Source organism: Rhincodon typus, chromosome 7, assembly GCF_021869965.1.
Source record: "Rhincodon typus isolate 14 chromosome 7, sRhiTyp1.1, whole genome shotgun sequence".
NCBI lineage: Eukaryota > Metazoa > Chordata > Chondrichthyes > Orectolobiformes > Rhincodontidae > Rhincodon > Rhincodon typus.
The window spans coordinates 48,227,497-48,244,611 of NC_063338.1; the positions used below are offsets into that span (position 1 = coordinate 48,227,497).

At 40.9% G+C, this 17,115-nt stretch overlaps 1 protein-coding gene across 4 annotated transcripts in view; it reads right to left on the reverse strand.

Annotated features, from left to right (window-relative positions):
- The window catches only part of LOC109920575 (rho guanine nucleotide exchange factor 25-like), a 41,543-nt gene that overhangs the window by 16,875 nt on the left and 7,553 nt on the right, over positions 1 to 17,115 (reverse strand). For all 4 annotated transcript variants that reach the window (XM_048599025.1, XM_048599024.1, XM_048599023.1 and 1 more), the window contains 5 exons: positions 15,166 to 15,232; positions 13,230 to 13,333; positions 5,626 to 5,695; positions 2,491 to 2,577; positions 541 to 633 (listed from right to left, as the gene is read on the reverse strand). In XM_048599025.1, the coding sequence (XP_048454982.1) occupies positions 541 to 633; positions 2,491 to 2,577; positions 5,626 to 5,695; positions 13,230 to 13,333; positions 15,166 to 15,232 (421 nt within the window). The remainder of the gene's footprint in view (positions 1 to 540; positions 634 to 2,490; positions 2,578 to 5,625; positions 5,696 to 13,229; positions 13,334 to 15,165; positions 15,233 to 17,115) is intronic.

Sequence of the window (17,115 nt, forward strand, 5' to 3'; positions counted from 1 at the left end):
CTGAGTTCAGTGGTAAGGACAATTTAATTCAGTGGGAGGATTGCAGGCGGGTCCCTTCCACCTTCCTGCTGTTCCCTAATTCCCTGGAGAGGCAGGGAAAAGAGGAAAGAGGTAATTAGTTCAAAGATATTTGTTTCCTGTGTGAGGGATCCAGCATCAGGAATTGTGGGCTGGCTGAGAGCCAACCACTGCCCTGCTATCAATCTCCCACACCCAAGAACTCTATTCTGTAGGCACATGTCACCCCCAAGCCCCCGTCCCCTACTACCAATTATCTGCACCCGTTCCCTTTGTGAACCCAACACTTGGGCGAGTCTGCAGTGGGTAGCGCCATTGAGCAATGAGGAGTTACAAGCCTCTGATTAGTCAGCAGGGGCCTTTGTCCAGGGAGTCATAGATCTCCTGTATATGGCAGGCCTTCCCAAGACATAGCGATGCAAGGCTTCCACCAGCTCTCCAGTGAATACGCAGGACCCCTAGCATCTCTATTAAGTACCACCCTATATTTCTATGCAGTTTGACAGTTGGACAAGCCCTCACCTTGAGTAGTAGCTGATACTTGGTTATCCTCTGAACAGGTTTGATGAGGTAGTCACTCAAGCTAAACGTTTCACCCAAATCCAGTTTTACCTCCTGAAGAAAAAAAAGCAAATGATGTGTCACTTACATTATAACTGATCATTTTAATTGGATATCTTATTAGCCCAATGGATAAATACTATGCAGTAGTGTACTGAACCATGTAGACAGATACAATTTATAAGTTGCATCTTGGAAAGGTCTTGTGTTCCAAATGTATCACTGGCTAGGCCAGCATTTGTTGATCATCCCTAATTGCTCTTGAACTGAGTTGCTTGCCAGGCCACTGCAGAGGGCAGTTAAAACTCAACCATATTGCTGTGGATTTTATTTCATGTGTATGAACATACAATTCAGGAACAGAGGGAGGCTGTTCAGCCCTTCAAACCTGCACCATTCCATAAGAGCATGATTGATCTGATTGTAACCCATATTCCTGCCTACACCAAATAACCATTGCTTAACAAGAATCTATCTACCTCTGCCTTAAAAATAATCAATTACTCTAATTCCATCACCTTTTCAGGAACAGTTCCAAAGACTCATTGCTCCCTGAGAGAAAAAGAACACCAAATCTCAGTTTTAAATGGATGACACCTGATTTTTAAAATAGTGACCCTCAGCTCTAGATATTCTATAACAGGAAACATCCTTTCCCCATCTACCCTGTCGTGATCCCTCAGGATTTTATATGTGTCAATCAAGCAAAATCCCAGCAATTACAAGCCTAGACTCTACAAACTTTCCTCATAAGACAACCTTCACTTTCCTGAGATTTGTCTGGTAAACCTTCTGTGAACTGCCTCCAATGCATGAGCATCCTTAGGGAGACAAGATAAGAGTGGCAAACTTCTTTTTCTAAAGGGCATTAGTGAAACAGATGGGCCTTTACAACAGTTAGTGGTTGTTGTCATGGTCACCATTATTAAGACAAGCTTTATATTCCAAATTTATGAATTGGATAGAATTCTTTATAGTGAGATTTGAACCCTCTCTGCATGGCATTAGACCGAGCCTCTGCACTACTCGTCCAGCAACATTACCACAACAAACCAACATCTCCCCAACTATTGGGTAGGGGTTATATCTGATCTTTTACTTCTTTAAATTAACTGCCTAAAATCTGTGTGCAGTTTCTGCTCAAAATTCCAACATGTGCATCTGATTGATGAGATTTTGCAAAATTTACCCTTTATGATTCAGCTTTTGTCTGCATCAAGTTCAATGACCTATGTATGCTTTTGTCTGGTCTGAAGGGATTGTAATTGCTCTGAGAGTCGCCGGCATAGGGAAAGGAAATCAAAAGTCAGTATTCCTTCTCCTGACAGATTTATTGAGCACTGGTAAAACATCTCTTTGTCTTGCAATTGAATGAGACCAGGATTAGCTTTGTGATGACATTGTTCATCAATGATTGAAAAGCTGGCCAACATTGCTTTGAATCACACACCAAGAGTTGATATTTAGGCTAGGGAAACTCCAGGGACTGCCACCCACATGGAGCTATTACAAAGTAGCAGTTGTTTCAGTATTCCTGACTTCAAGAATCAAGGAGGAAGAAACTGAAATAAATTTCTAGCGTGGTTTTTAAATGCTTGGAAATCAAATTTCAGTCTCTTTAAATAGTGAACATTTTAAGAATAGATGCTTTGAAATTTAGACTAAAATTCATTTTACACCTTCCAATAAACTATTTTACAGGAAGCCACTTCACATGTCAAAATAAGCAGAAAGAAAATCAATTCTATAGAAAGTAGTCATCTTTACTCAATGAACAGAACATTCCAGTCATGTGTCAGTCAGCATAAATCATGATGTTCTTCAACTGTCAATGATTGCTGTTAGCTACTCATTTCCAGTTGATGTTCATTATTTATTATTGTCATTGAAAAAAGACAACCTGTGACTCACCTCAAAATAGGCATCATATTCAACCACAATATGCTCAGATTTTGGCTTGTTTTGACAGTACACCGCATACATGTCTAAGCGTCTTTCCTGCAGTAAAGGGTAATTAGTATTATGATTTCTAACTTCACCACATCGTGCATTTTCATCTACTCCTCTTGGAACTGAGTAGTACATCCCATTATCTTCAATGTATCATTAAAGTTTCATAAAAATACCAACAATGGAATAATTAAAATTACACTGATTGTAAATGGAACGGACAATCAAAATCATTCAGAATTTTCATCCCTTCTCTAAGTTCTTAGAACAGTGTCTGATAGTAATTAAATAAGACTAATTCCTGTTACTTGCCAGATATTTAGAGACTCAGTAAATTGAAGAATAAAGCACTTTGTATAAACATATGAATTAGGAACAGTTGCAGGACAGTGGGCCCCTCTAGCCTGCTCCACCATTCAACAAGATCATAGCTGATCTGATTGCAGCCTAAACTCCACATTCCCTTCTCATAATTCATATAACATCAAGCCAATGAAGAATACAGGACAGAAGAGGGCCACTTGGTCCACCACATCTCCATTAGTCCTTTGCTAGAACAGCCCAAACCAATCCCACCATTCACGCATAGCTCTGTTTCAAAAATTTATGAAATTTTTATTTAAATAATGCAATGATCTAATGGCCCTAATCACACCCATTTGACAAAGCATTTCATCCTATCATCTCTTCTCACACTGTTAGTGACATTTTTGAAATTCACGACTCCTTATCACTCATTCACCAACCACAGGGAACATTATTTTGCTATTTGTTGTTAGAGATCCTTTATGATTTTAAATCATTGGGTTAAATTTTTAGCTTCCACTGCTAGTAGACACTTGCTATAGCTTTAAAAATTTGTCTATACTGAATGCTCCAAACAGCTCACAACGCTGGAAATGTGGCTCTCCCAATATCAATATCCCACTTCTGACCATGTTACAGAGGTGAAGTGAGAGATGGGGGATGGCATTTAGGACCAAGATGAGAAATTTTTTTTTACACAGATTATTGTGAATCTTTATAATTCTCTAACTTAGAGGGCTGTGGAAGCTGAGTCTTTGTGAATGTTTAAAATAGAGATCGATAGATTTCAGATGACCAATAACATTAAGGGTTATGGTAATAGCATGGGGCCAGTGTCCATTGCCCAGTTCGTTAAATGTTTCTCAAATAAAGAAGAGTTGAAAACTCATTTCCACGCCCTTGCTTCCTTTTGATTGATTAATGGAATTTTCTCACGTCTGAATGATACCCACACAAAACCCACATTTCATACCACCTGTAATTTTGCTGAAGGAGCAGCAGAGGAGAAGCAGGAAACAATGTGTATTCCTTTGACATTCATGTACTCACTCCTTATGATGAAGAAGTGCTGTCAACATTGTGGATGCAATTAGTCTAGGTTGTAGGCATTGCAAAATTAGGAAGTCCTTCACCAACCCTCTTGGCTGTAGACGTCACTCACCCCATCCACCACAACTCCCTCACCTCAACCAACAGCAACCTGCAGCTTGTCTCAGCTTTGTAATGGGAACACGACTTTTGTTATAAACATGCAAGATCCTAATTTGGTCAGTAGAGTGTCTCATCTCTTCATCTGTTGTTTCCTTCTAAAGGCTGAGCAATAGCAGGCAGTTAAGGGAGCAGAAGGAAAAAGTTCTAGGTTCCTGAATCTCTGGGCATATCACCTAATAATTTACCCCTTTGTTCTTAATCTCTGGCCATATCACCTAATTATTAACCCCTTTGTTCTTATGTACCAGTCCATAGATATTCATATGGGGACAAAGCACAGTTCACAATGATACTGAGAAAATGGATGGGGTGTATGCTATTTAAAGTCGCCTAATTACACACATAAATTAGTTAAAAAGGGCTGCTGGATTGTGATTAGGGCTTTTTGCAGGAACCCTAGCTAATTTCACCCTTCTTAATTGGCTGGAGTCCTGCAATCAGCAGTGTGCCACAAGGATCGGTGCTGGGTCCACTGCCCTTCATCATTTATATAAATAATTTGGATGTGAATATAGGTGGCATAGTTAGTACTTTTGCAGATAACACCAAAATTGGTGGTGTACTGGACAGTGGAGAAGGTTATCTCAGAGTCCAACGGGATCAGATGGGCCAATAGGCTGAGGAGTGGCAGATGGAGATTAATTTTGATAAATGGGATGTGCTGCATTTTGATAAGGCTAACCAGGCCAGGCTTATACAGTTAAAGGTAGGGTCCTGGGAACTGTTGTTGAACAAAGAGACCTTGCAAGTGCATGGTTCCTTGAAAGTGGAATTGCAGGTGTATAGTGAAGAAGGCATTTGGCATGCTTGCTTTCATCGGTCAGAAATTTGAGTGTAGGAGTTGGAATGTCATATTGCAGATGTACAGATCATTGGTTCAGCCGCTTTTAGAATACTGCCTACAATTGTGGTCTCCCTGCTATAGGAAAAATGTTGTTAAACTTGAAAGTGTTCAGAAAAGATTTACAAGGATGTTGCCAGGATTGGAGGGTTTGAGCTATAGGGTGGGGCTGAATGGGCTGGGGCTACTTTCCCTGGAGCATCAGAGGTTGAGATTATAGAAATTTATAAAATCATGAGGGGCATGGATAGGGTGAATACCCAAGGTCTTTTTCCCAAGGTAGTGGAATCCCGAACTAGAGGGCATAAGTTTAACTTGAGAAGGGAAAGATTTAAAATGGACCCGAGTGGCCACTTTTTCACACAGAGGGTAAAGCGTGTACAGAATGAGCTGCCACAGGAAGTGGTGGCAGCTGGTACAATTACAACATTTAAAAGACATTTGGATGGGTACATGAATAGGAAGGGCTTAGAGGGCTATGGACCAAATGTTGGCAAATGGGACTAGATCAGTTTAGGATATTTGCTTAGCGCAGATGAGTTGGAACGAAGGGTCTGTTTCCGTCCTGTATTATCTCTATGTCTCTGTAATTGAGAAGTTGAGGTGAAGTATAACACAACGATGCCAATTCTAATCCATTTTTCTATGTGATGAAAGGAAAATTGTGACATTGTGACATTAAATGAGCCAAGCTGCTATTTTTATTCAAAGCTTTGATGTAAATTAGAAAATCTTACATGCTTGATGAAGAGCTTTGCCAAATACTCTGGCTCCTGAAGACATTCATCCAATTGCCCTGCAAAATAACTGCAAAGAAATATGAACAGATATCAGTCTAAAACTTTGTTACAATGAATACATATTTTTTCCTTTACCACTTGAATATTGAATCACACAACATGATCAATCACTTAAGAACTGTAGGAAATTCTTTGCATCAGAATATGCAGTACATACTCCAGGGATATACTATTTAGAAAATAATCCAACAAGCTAGTTGGAGAAATGGCCAACATATCTGAATATTACTAAGTACTCACCAAGTCTACTTTGATAATATCTTCCAAACGGCACCTCTAGCCAGAAGCACTCAGCTCCTGACCTCAGTACAACCTTGGTTCAAATATGGACCAATAGAGTCGAATTCCAGAGATGAGGTGAGAGTAATAGCCCTTGACATCAAGGCCACATTCGACAGTGTGTGGCATCAAGGAGCCCAAGCAAAACTGGAATCTTTGGGAATCGGAGGAAAACTCTTTGTTGGTTGGAGTCATACCTGGCAGTTGGGGGTCAGTCATCTCTGCTGCAGGACATCTCTGCAGGAGTTTCTCAGGGTAGTGTCCTCGGCCCAAACAATTCAAGAACCAAGGGAATCCATATTGGGGTTTTTGACAAGGCTAAGATGACTGGTAGAAGCATATGACTTTGGTTTAACCTTTAGTGAGATGCTGAGAGACCATTTGATACATAAGAACATAAGAACATAAGAACTAGGAGCAGGAGTAGGCCATCTGGCCCTTCGAGCCTGCTCCGCCATTCAATAAGATCATGGCTGATCCTTTCGTGGACTCAGATCCACTTACCCGCGTTCTCACCGTATCCCGTAATTCCTTTATTGTTCAAAAAAAATCCACATTTTCTTTAAAAGCGTTTACTGAAGTAGCATCAACGACTTCACTGGGCAAGGAATTCCACAGATTAACAACTCTCTGGGTGAAGAAATTCTTTCTCAATTCAGTCCTAAATCTGCTCCCTCTAATCTTGAGGCTATGCCCTCTTGTCCTAGCTTCACCTGCCAGTGGAAACATCCTCTCTACTTCTATCTTATCTATTCCCTTCATAATTTTATATGTTTCTATAAGATCCCCCCTCAATCTTCTGAATTCCAATGAATATAATCCCAATCTACTCAGTCTCTCCTCATAAGCCAGTCCCCTCAACTCCGGAATCAACCTAGTGAACCTCCTTTGCACCCCCTCCAGTGCCAGTACATCCTTTCTCAAGTAAGGAGACCAAAACTGCACACAGTACTCCGGGTGTGGCCTCACCAGCACCTTGTACAGCTGCAACATAACCTCTCTGCTTTTAATTTCAATGCCTTTAGCAATGAAGGACAAAATTCCATTTGCCTTCCTAATTACTTGTTGTACCTGCAGACCTACCTTCTGTGATACGTGAGATTAATGATGTAACCATGCAAAAGCACTTACTATCTGAAGCCCAACTGGACTTCAAACAGGCTCTACAATTGGCTTTATCATTGGAAAATGCAGCAAGTGGAGCATATGAGTTTCAGGATATTCCAATGGAAGTGGACACCCTCGCCAGTCTGACTGAGTTTGGGGAATACTATAAGACAATTACATAGCCTCACTCAGAGCTTATCCTGAACAGAGGGACTCTAGTTCAGCCCATGGCAAAATGCCAAATTAAAGACAAGCCTCGGCCAAACGGTTAAAATTTTCTTCAGGATCTGGGCCGGCAAGCCATTTTAATTGCTGCGGACTCAAGACAGCAAAAGAGTTCCACTAAACTGAGTAAGAGAATTCATCGGCAGGTATGCAGGAGAGTACATACCCTGGAAAGTCCACCCACATCTGGTTTGGAACAGATAAATTGCTTGGCAACATCGAAATCAAAATCAATCAAATTGAACATCTGGTTAAATAGTCACCCAGTTCTAATGGCGGTCGATACAGGCATGGTTGTTTCAGCGATCGCAGAACCAGTCTTTAACAAAATTCACTCTGGACTCCAAACCTTACGTTTGTTCAAGACCTCAGCTAGACTAAGAACCTATACTGGGGAACCCTTACAAATTGAAGGTACAACTTCGCTTCTTGTCTATTATGAGAAACAGCTGGTTCAGTTGTCATCTTTGTAGTAAAAGGCCCATGCTCGATGGGGCAAAATTGGTTGAGAAAGATTCACTTAGATTGGCGCCAAATTTTTCGAATAGAAAATGGCTGCCTGAATGAAGTACTAACTCCAGAAGTTTTTCAGTAAGTTCTAAGGACCATCAAAGGGGCCAACGTCGCCTTGCATGTTGACTAGAAAGCAATTCCACGATTCTGCAAGAACTGCCCAGTGCCATTTGCAAAACGTAGAGACAGAAATCAGAAGGCTGAAAAGCGAACAAATCAACAAACCTCTCCAGTTCATGAAATGGGCAGCACCGGTCATACCGATGGTAAAACCTGATGGGTTGGTACACCTTTGTGGGGATCTTGAACAAATGGTAAACTGCTTTTCACAGCTGGATAAATTCCCAATCCCTTGCAAAGAGGGTTTGTACACAAAGCTAGTGGGAAGAGGGGGTGCTGTCCTTCACAAAGCTGGACATGAGCCATGCTTACTTGCAATTACAGCTAGATGAGGATTCTCACAAGTATGCCACAATTAATACCCATAAGGCTTTGTACCAATATAGGAGGCTGCCATTGAGCTTGGGGAACACCACTTGAGTGAAGGCAATTACATAGCCTCACTCAGGGCATATCCTGAACAAAGGGACTCCAGTTCAACCCATGGCAAAATGCCAAATTAAAGACAAACCTCGGCCAAACGGTTAAAATTTTCTTTGTCAGCCTGTGCAATTTTTCAGCGGACGATGAAAACATTTAACAAGGTCTACCCCAAATTACCATTTACCTAGATGACTTGCTAATAACAGGGAAGACCAATAAGGAGCGCTTAGAGAACTTGGACATAGCCCTTAGATGTTTCTCCAAAGTGAGTTATGTCTTAGAGGGGAAAAATGTGTGTTCCAGGCACCCCAAGTGACCTACCTGGGTTACAGAGTTGACACGACTGGGTTAGACACATTGGAAGATAAAGTGAGGGCGATCAAAGGTGCCCCGGCTACTACATCTGTACCGGATCTTTCCTTGGTCTGGTGAATTATTACGGAAAGTTCATTCATAACCTGGCCTCCATCCTGGTACGTTTGTGTCAACTCTTCAAAAAGGGTCAGCCTTAGAAATGGTCGTGTAGCTAAGCCATAGCTTTCAGGGAAGTGAAGAAACAGTTATCATCCTCTAAGGTCTTGGCATACTACGATCCCAAGTAAAATCTGGTATTGGCATCAAAGTCTTCCTATACTGCATTGGGGTAGCATCAGCTCATAGGTGGCCCAATGGAGAGGAACACCCAAAAGCATATGCATCCATGACTTTGGCTAATGCAGAGCATAAATATGACCAGATAGGGAAGGAAGGTTTGGCAGTCATATTTGGAGTCAGGAAGTTCCACTAATATGTTTATGGACATAAATTTGTAATAATACCAGACCACACGGTGGCTGAACGGTCAGCACTGCTGCCTCTCAGCGACAGGGACTGGAGTTCAATTCCACCCTCAGGTGACTCTAAGTGGAGCTTGCACAATCTCCCCGTGTTTGTGTGGGTTTCTTCTGGGTACTGCACACATCTTTTACAATACGTGGACTCCTGGAAGTGTTGGTCACAGATAATGTGCTACCGTTTACCAGCGGGGAATTTGAGTATTTCCTAAAGTCAAATGGTATTTGACGTATAAGGGCAGCCTCATATCAAGTCAGATGGGAAAATATGACAAGGTTCGAAAAATGATTTTCTGGAGATGAGATAAAAAGTCTGATTTTACACACAATGTTTTAACAGCAAGATGACGATCTCACAACTGAGAGACAAGATGCCTAATTGCTTATGTTACATATCATTACCTATTCTTCCCTCATTTAAACACAAGTTGCTATCCTCCCAGTGAGCAGAGAGAAATTAGACAGTGACAATTCCTGACTACAAAAGCATAATGAGAAACGGCTGCCACCACATCCAACGTGAGTGGGGTAAATATATTTTTCTGCCTGAGTGAGCAGCTTCCACATGTGTATGATATTATGAGGCCCTTCAAGATACAAGTGCTTTAATCAAGCGCTAATGCAGTGCAGGTTAATGACATCAATAATATAGAACTCTGCATGTGAACATATGTAATGATCAATGATGTTGAATATCAATCCTAGCCACAAGCAAACTTGGTCATATCACTTGGCCATTACGGATTCATGATAGTCATCTCTGTGAAGCTGGGCCAGTCAAAAAGGACCTATAAAGCATCACACACAAAATACATTTCAAGGTCTCGTAGAGGTTTCACAAGGGCATGGAGCTGCTTTCCTCTCACTTGTAAGTATTTGACAGCATGTTCTTACATGCAATGTTGCCTTTTTTGGGTGATGTTGGAGCATGTGGGTGGGATAAGGTATCAATAAGCTTACTGAACTTATACTGTCTTACTGTACTGTCATGACATGGTCTGTCTAGTATGTCAAAGGTTCATGAAATCCTATGGCCCTCCATTTTGGAGACTTCCATGTCACACTGTATCAAGGATTACGGTAACTACTCATTTGCAAATGCGGCCAATGCTGACTGCTCACATTACTCTGTTTCTCCCTTTCCCATACAGGCTAATTGGGTGACAAAGGATCTATCTGCTCTGAGGGTTATCATCACGATGGACAATGGAAATGCAGAGACATTGACGAGGAGCACATACTTCAGCAAGGCCACGACCAGCAGCAACTTGCAGCTTCTGTCGGATTGTCTCCATGTGAAGAGGTTGCAGCAGACGGGCTGCTCAGGATGTGGCAGAGGTACAGGAGGTCCAGAATCAATTGTTCTTGATTCCATTTCCTCCAGATGAGTGAGATGCAGTGCCCGTGCTGAATATGGATGTCCCAGGATGCTGTAACAGCTTTGGATGATCTGCTGGAGCAGGACCTGCGATCTGAAAAGGTGAGTGACCATCCTATGTCAATGGCCATCGAGGTGACAGCAGAACTTAGCTTTTATGTAACTGGCTGTTTCCAAAGATCCACTCGGGACCTATTAAGGATCAATCCTCTACCCACAACTGTATCAAGGCTGATATCATGCAATTTGTGACACTATTTCATCTGTTTCCCTGTGACAAGGTCAGTGTCTCAGCCTGGGCAGTAAACTTTGTTGACATAACTGGTATCTCCCAGGTGCAGGGCACTGTAGACTGTACACACATGTTGAGAATACCGTATCATAACATGGTTGATCTCATCAATAGGGAAAGGTTCCATTCAGTCAATGTACAAGTCATCTGCGATCATCACTAACACATCTTCAAGGTCTATGCAAGGCACCCTGAGAGCTGCCATGATGCCTACTTCCTCTAAAACCTGCTTCGGCTCCAGATGCCTTGCGAGAATGGTTACTGGGAGCGAGGGCTACCCTCTGCAACCCTGGCTGATAATTCCATTTCACCACCCCCTGACTGAAGCTGCACATACATATACAATGCAGCTCATTCTTCTAGCAGGGCCATTTTGGAGCAGACAATAAGTCTCCTGAAGTTCTGATGCTTAGATCAATCTGGGGGCAGACTGTGACTGAAAGTGCTGCGTAATTCCTATGCGTTGTGCCCCACCCTACCGGAGCAGGCAAAGACGGGATGTAATGGACACTGTTGAGCTGGGGGAGCGGCAGGAGTCTCCCAAGGATGGAAATAAGGACATTGATTAGAAGGAACATCACCTTCAGTATGACAGCGCTGCAAATCGAGTGCAGCAAGACAGGCAGGACTGAATTGACACCCGTTTCCAATAGATCAGAGATGGTTGAATCATTATTCATTGACTATAAATTTATTCTTTCTCAAAAGATAAACAGCCTGTTTATTCCCACAGCAAATGTAGCTTTTTTGTTTGTTCTTTCTTCACTTGTCCTCTTGTGTAATAAAAGTTAAATAAAACTTAAACAACTGTTTGAAGGCTTTACAACATGTAATGCTCCCACATTGAACAATGATACGATGTTTATGATTCGCTGAGCGTTAGGGAAAGAGTAGCATTTCTTTAGATAGGGTTCAAACATGGTAAAGTGCTAAGGATGGGAGCCTCCAAAGCTTGATTCTTGTAGCTGCAGTTACTATGACAGTCGATCAGACAGCTGATGATGTAAAGAAGCAGAACATTTACAAAGGTCAGATTTTATTTTTAATGAAGCACCACCTGTGTGCCCTTTGGAGATTGTATTCTTTTTTCCCTACACCTATTATGAAGGGCTATTTGTAGCTGGCAATATTTGCCTTGTTGAACAGCTCGGCTTTGATAAGGGAATCCTGGAAAGTCCCGGCAGCAGTCAGTATTTCCGCGCTGGTCTGCACAAGATAGTGTGAGCATACGCCGTAGAGACGTGGTGCATACAGAAAGAAGTGAGCAGCGGAGGATTGCATGAGAACTCCCTAAAACTCATGGAGAGAAACCCACTACAAAACTCCCCAAAATTGACACTTAGCCAATATTTGGCATAATTCAGCTCAGTGTTCTTCTGAAATATTGATGAGATAATAAAAAGAACTAAAACGTTGTATGAGGCTTTTATGAGGGTATAGTCAAAGTTGAAAAATTGTTTATCAACATTTGTGTTATCCAGTGAGAGCTACCTGCTTCATGGTATTGGTCAACAGAGTTGCATAACTAATTTTTTTTCTCTTTTGTCCCTTCCCTGGTCCTGCAGATGTATATGGCTTGCCTGTGTAAAAATAATATGTAAATCAGCCTACCTTGCAAAACCACCTCGCTTTCAAGTCTGTTGTCGTCCATTTAATGTATGCTATGTTGCTTTCTCATTCGCCTATCTGATTGAACTGCACCATTTCCCTCAGATTGCTAACCAAGATGGGACTGAATGGCAGTGCTAGTCGATATGAGGTGTTGCAAGAGACAGTTTGGAGATGTAAGAAAAATGTAGACATTGAGTTAAATGTGAGGAATTACATGGGTCAATAAGTGTTATGAATAGATTGATTAATGCTGTAAACTTAAAGATAGTTATAATCAAGGAGAAATATGTAAGTTTTTTAATATAAAAATTAATTTATTTGACACTGGAGTTCATGGTGAGGCTAACATTTATTGTGCGTTCCTACTTTCCCTTAAGGAAGTGGCAGTGAGCTGCCTTCTTCATCTTCTCCAGTCTTTGTCATGTAGCAACACCCACAATGCTGTTTGTTAGAGAATTTATTTTATTCTGTTGGTCACCAATTTTAGGCTTCGAAGACACAAGTTCAGTTTTGCCTAACCATTATTTCCTGATTTACTGTTTTCTCTTTTTTCATATCAGTTTTCTAAAACGCCTAATTTTTCATCAAACTACTAAAAGGTGACTGCTGGCTGTGTCACTATGCTGACAAAGTTTTAAAATCTTCAGAGAAAGAGGAAAAATTAGCAGAGAATCACTTAAGAAAATGGTGAGAAATTCTCTTTACAAACTCTTGATTTTGCTTCTCCACCAGTAACTATCTGAGCTGGCTACCTACATACTTGTTGTGCCAGTCGTAGATCTGTTGAAGATTTCCAAAAATGATCTTGTCTTTTCCTTTCATGTCATCAGGAATTCCTTTCTCTTCCATTTTTTTCATGTAACCCTAAAATATCAGAAATATGCAGAAATTTGGTGTCACAACTGAAGTCTCCTATAATTATGCCATGCTAGTACAATTATTATTTCTTACAAATGCTTAAACTCAAATGAATAAATGGGCAGAAAATCTTTAGTCCTACTCCACCAGCATATACAGCAATGTAAGTGCCACTTCCTAGGCCCTGCCAGAATTCAGGGATTAGGGGGTCATCTAATTTACATGAACCCCTTAGGCAGGAGGTGGAGAAGGAATCTAACATGGCTGCTTGAGCCCTCTTCAAATGTTCAGTCTCTACAGTTTTATTTCAATCATTCATGGGAAGTGGGTGTCGCTGGTTTGGTCAATATTTATTGCCTATCTCTAATTGCCTTTGAGTAGGTGGTGGTGAGCTCCCTTCTTGAACCACTGCAGATCCTGGCAGTCCCACTTCATCAATGGTCTAGCTACAGCATGCTTCCCAGCATTATCATCACTGTGCAGGTTCACTTTGGAGCTGAAGGATTCCATTTGAAGGAATGCTTTTCCGCTTTCCCATTCCAACATCAGTCAAGTAGGAGGAGGACAGAAGTTCCTGGGCCTTGGTCTAGGCTACACATAAAATGACTGAAATACATCCTTCAACTAATTTTTTTGTAATTTACATCACTAGAACAATGAACTGGCTGTGAGATGTGGAGTGTAAAGTTTCTATCAATTAAATGATTACCCCCCAGATGTTAATATTAAACAAATCAACTCTCAGAATGAGACCTTGCTTTATTGATCCTACCTTTGTTTTTTAGACCATAGAGATCACTTACTGAGCACATTCACAGAAGGCTACTCAAGTTCTTGTACCATAAAAAAAAATTTATTAAACAATAAAAGGAAACATGAATGATATTTCACAAGACAAAATGAAAGATTGGAAAGATTCATTACAGACATCAGAAAAGGATTCAAATTAATGCTGTTCCTATTAGCACACCAACATCCTTACAAACAACTCAAACTTCAGAGTTTTCATAATCCTCGCACTAAGGCTACTTGTCAGACTCAGGCTGGTACAGCTGCAACCAGTTTCCTTTCATTGAATTTCTGTGCAGTCGCTAGATGCTTTCTCCCCTCATCTGATGTCTCTATCTGAGGTACCTAAAACAAACTTCAAACTAAACTCATTATGACTTTAATTTCAGAGTAACTACATGAGTTCCCTATATCCAATGTTCAGCAGTCCATCACTCTCCATCATATACCACTGACTGATTTTCTAGATTGTTGTACCTATATCTGTACGTCATTGGACTTCTGTCACTAGGCAACAGCACAGTATTTTTCTCCACCATTTTTTAGTGTGTTGAACTGTTTTAAACTTCATTAAAATGCATGTACACAAAACAGACCTCCAGACATCTCATTACCACTGCTCTGAACTCCTGCAATAAACTCAAAAATGACTAACCATACCTTCCCCTTCTTAATACACAGAATACAAAATATGATTTAAACTTAAAGTTAACATTGTTCTTAACAGCCAAGACCTCTGTTAAGAAGATTAGGGAATATTTTGGCCGGTTTTTGATGCTAGCTTTGATATCTTGTGGGAAACCTCTCCAATGTACCTTGTTTCCTAATTATTGTGGAATCTATTTAACTGACTCTGAATCTGGAAAATGGGTTAGGTTTGGTTAGCAGTGAGGAGACCAGTGTTGTAAATGAAGGTCGTGCCACATCAGAGATGCACTGTAATAAGAAAATCTTGGCTCCTAAATCAGGTACCTCGATGAGAGAGCTCTCACTATGAATTTTATTAAACTTACTCCAATGGTATTCCAATTAGCTCTAATTCATCTTACCTCCACCACAGCTCTCAAGTCTTTAACATAAATTTTCTCTGTTTGAACAAGTTCGTTCAGGACATACCTGCAAATAAGATATAAAAGAGAAACTAAATGTACCAATAGTTAAGAATTCTCTTTGGAACATAAGAACATGGAGCGTGCCCTTTATCCCCTTGAAACTGATCCACCAGGTCGATAAGATCAATTCTGATCTGTAATCTGACACCATGGGTGGAAACTTTTGCTCTGACTTGTGGTAAGGGTAGAGGCAGCAATGGCATTTTATTAAGTGGGATGGTGGGATACCAGAGCCCCACTACCATTCTCCTGCTCCTGTTGCTGAACTCCCTGCACCCATTTCCCAATAGCCCCCACCCCATGTGGCATCGCACCTCCACCTGCACATTACTGATCAGTGACCTTGATCGCTCCAGATTCCATTGACTCAGGAGCTAAGGCGAATGTTCTTCCTGCAGTAGCTGTGGCATCTCCCAGTGGCACAGTGAGCACAAGAGATGCTGGCCTCTGATAGGCTGCAGCGCTCAGGAGACAAGATTTGTGCCTCCAAGTTTTGGGGAAGGTCTAGTAGTGGCCTTGCTACTGCCTGATTTGCTTGAGGGTCAGTGGGCCTTCCAATAAAGCAGGTGCCAGCCTGGCTGTCCAGCCAGCAGGTGAGATCACCAACTCTTCAACATTCTGCCCCATATCTTTTATTAATATCCATTAGTATACTTTTGTTAACTCAAATGTGTAATCTCAGATTTAAAACTAACATTTAATTAAACTGCTATTTAATTTCAATCTAAGTTCAATCCTGAAAGGCATGCTCCCTTGTTTGAGTGTAGTCACTGAATCTCAGATCCTTCAATCAGTAACAATTACTTTTCTCTATCTCCCCTTTTAGTGTTGTTAATATCTTAACACGTCCATCATGTCAACTCTTAATATTCTAAATTCCATGGAGTACAATCCTAATTTGTGTAATCTCTTCTTGAAAATTAATCTGTAGAGTCTGTGAATCATTCTAGTAATTTTATGCACCCTCCATTGCCAATATATCCTTGCTACGCTATGGTATCCAGAACTAAGCTGAGTATTCCAATTTCACTGACTCTTGCCTGTTATCTGAAAAACAAGCCACTTGGTTGTACTCTAAATACGTGCCTGTATAAATCCCTTCAGTATCAGGACAATGATGGTTCAAGGAGGCAGTTCATCATAATAAAAAGTGAAAGGACTCCAAATGCTGTAAGTTAAGAACAAAAACAGAAGTTGGTGGAAAAGCTAAGCATGTCTGGCATCATCTGTGAAGAAAAATCATAAAAGAACCAGACCCGAAACAGTAACACTGGTTTTTCTTCACAGATGCTCCCAGACCTGTTCAGTTTTTCCAGCAACTTCTGTTTTTGTCTTATTTAGGAATGGGTAATCAATGTTGGCCCTATCAGTGACATCCTTATTCCTTCAGCGCATAAAAGAAAAGTTGTGGTCTGACCAGCAATTTGTCTAACTGCAATAGAGTTTCCAACCCAAATAAAAATTGAAAATATTGGTGAAACTCAACAGGTCTGATAGTATTTGCAGAAGAGAAACAGAGTTACTGTTTTGAGTCTAGTATGACTCTTCTTCAGAATTGAAAGGCCAGAAAATGATTTTTTATGGTGTTGACAAGGGGAGAGGAGGACAGGGACAGGAGGAACAAGTGAAACAGGTGGTGAAGGTGCCCAGAGCAAAAGACAAAGGGAATGCTGATATTAGTAGAGGAGGGATATAGATGAAGAACAGATGTTCATGGTAGATGTTAATGGCAGAATATAGGTTAGTTTTGCAGAGAGCAAACTCATACAGACAAGGCATGGCAGGAGGGGAAAGGAGGTATTATAAAAATGAAGGTTATTGTTCATGGTCTGAAGATGTTGAGTCATTGTTAAGTCCTGAAGGCTGTAAAGTACCTATACAGAAATG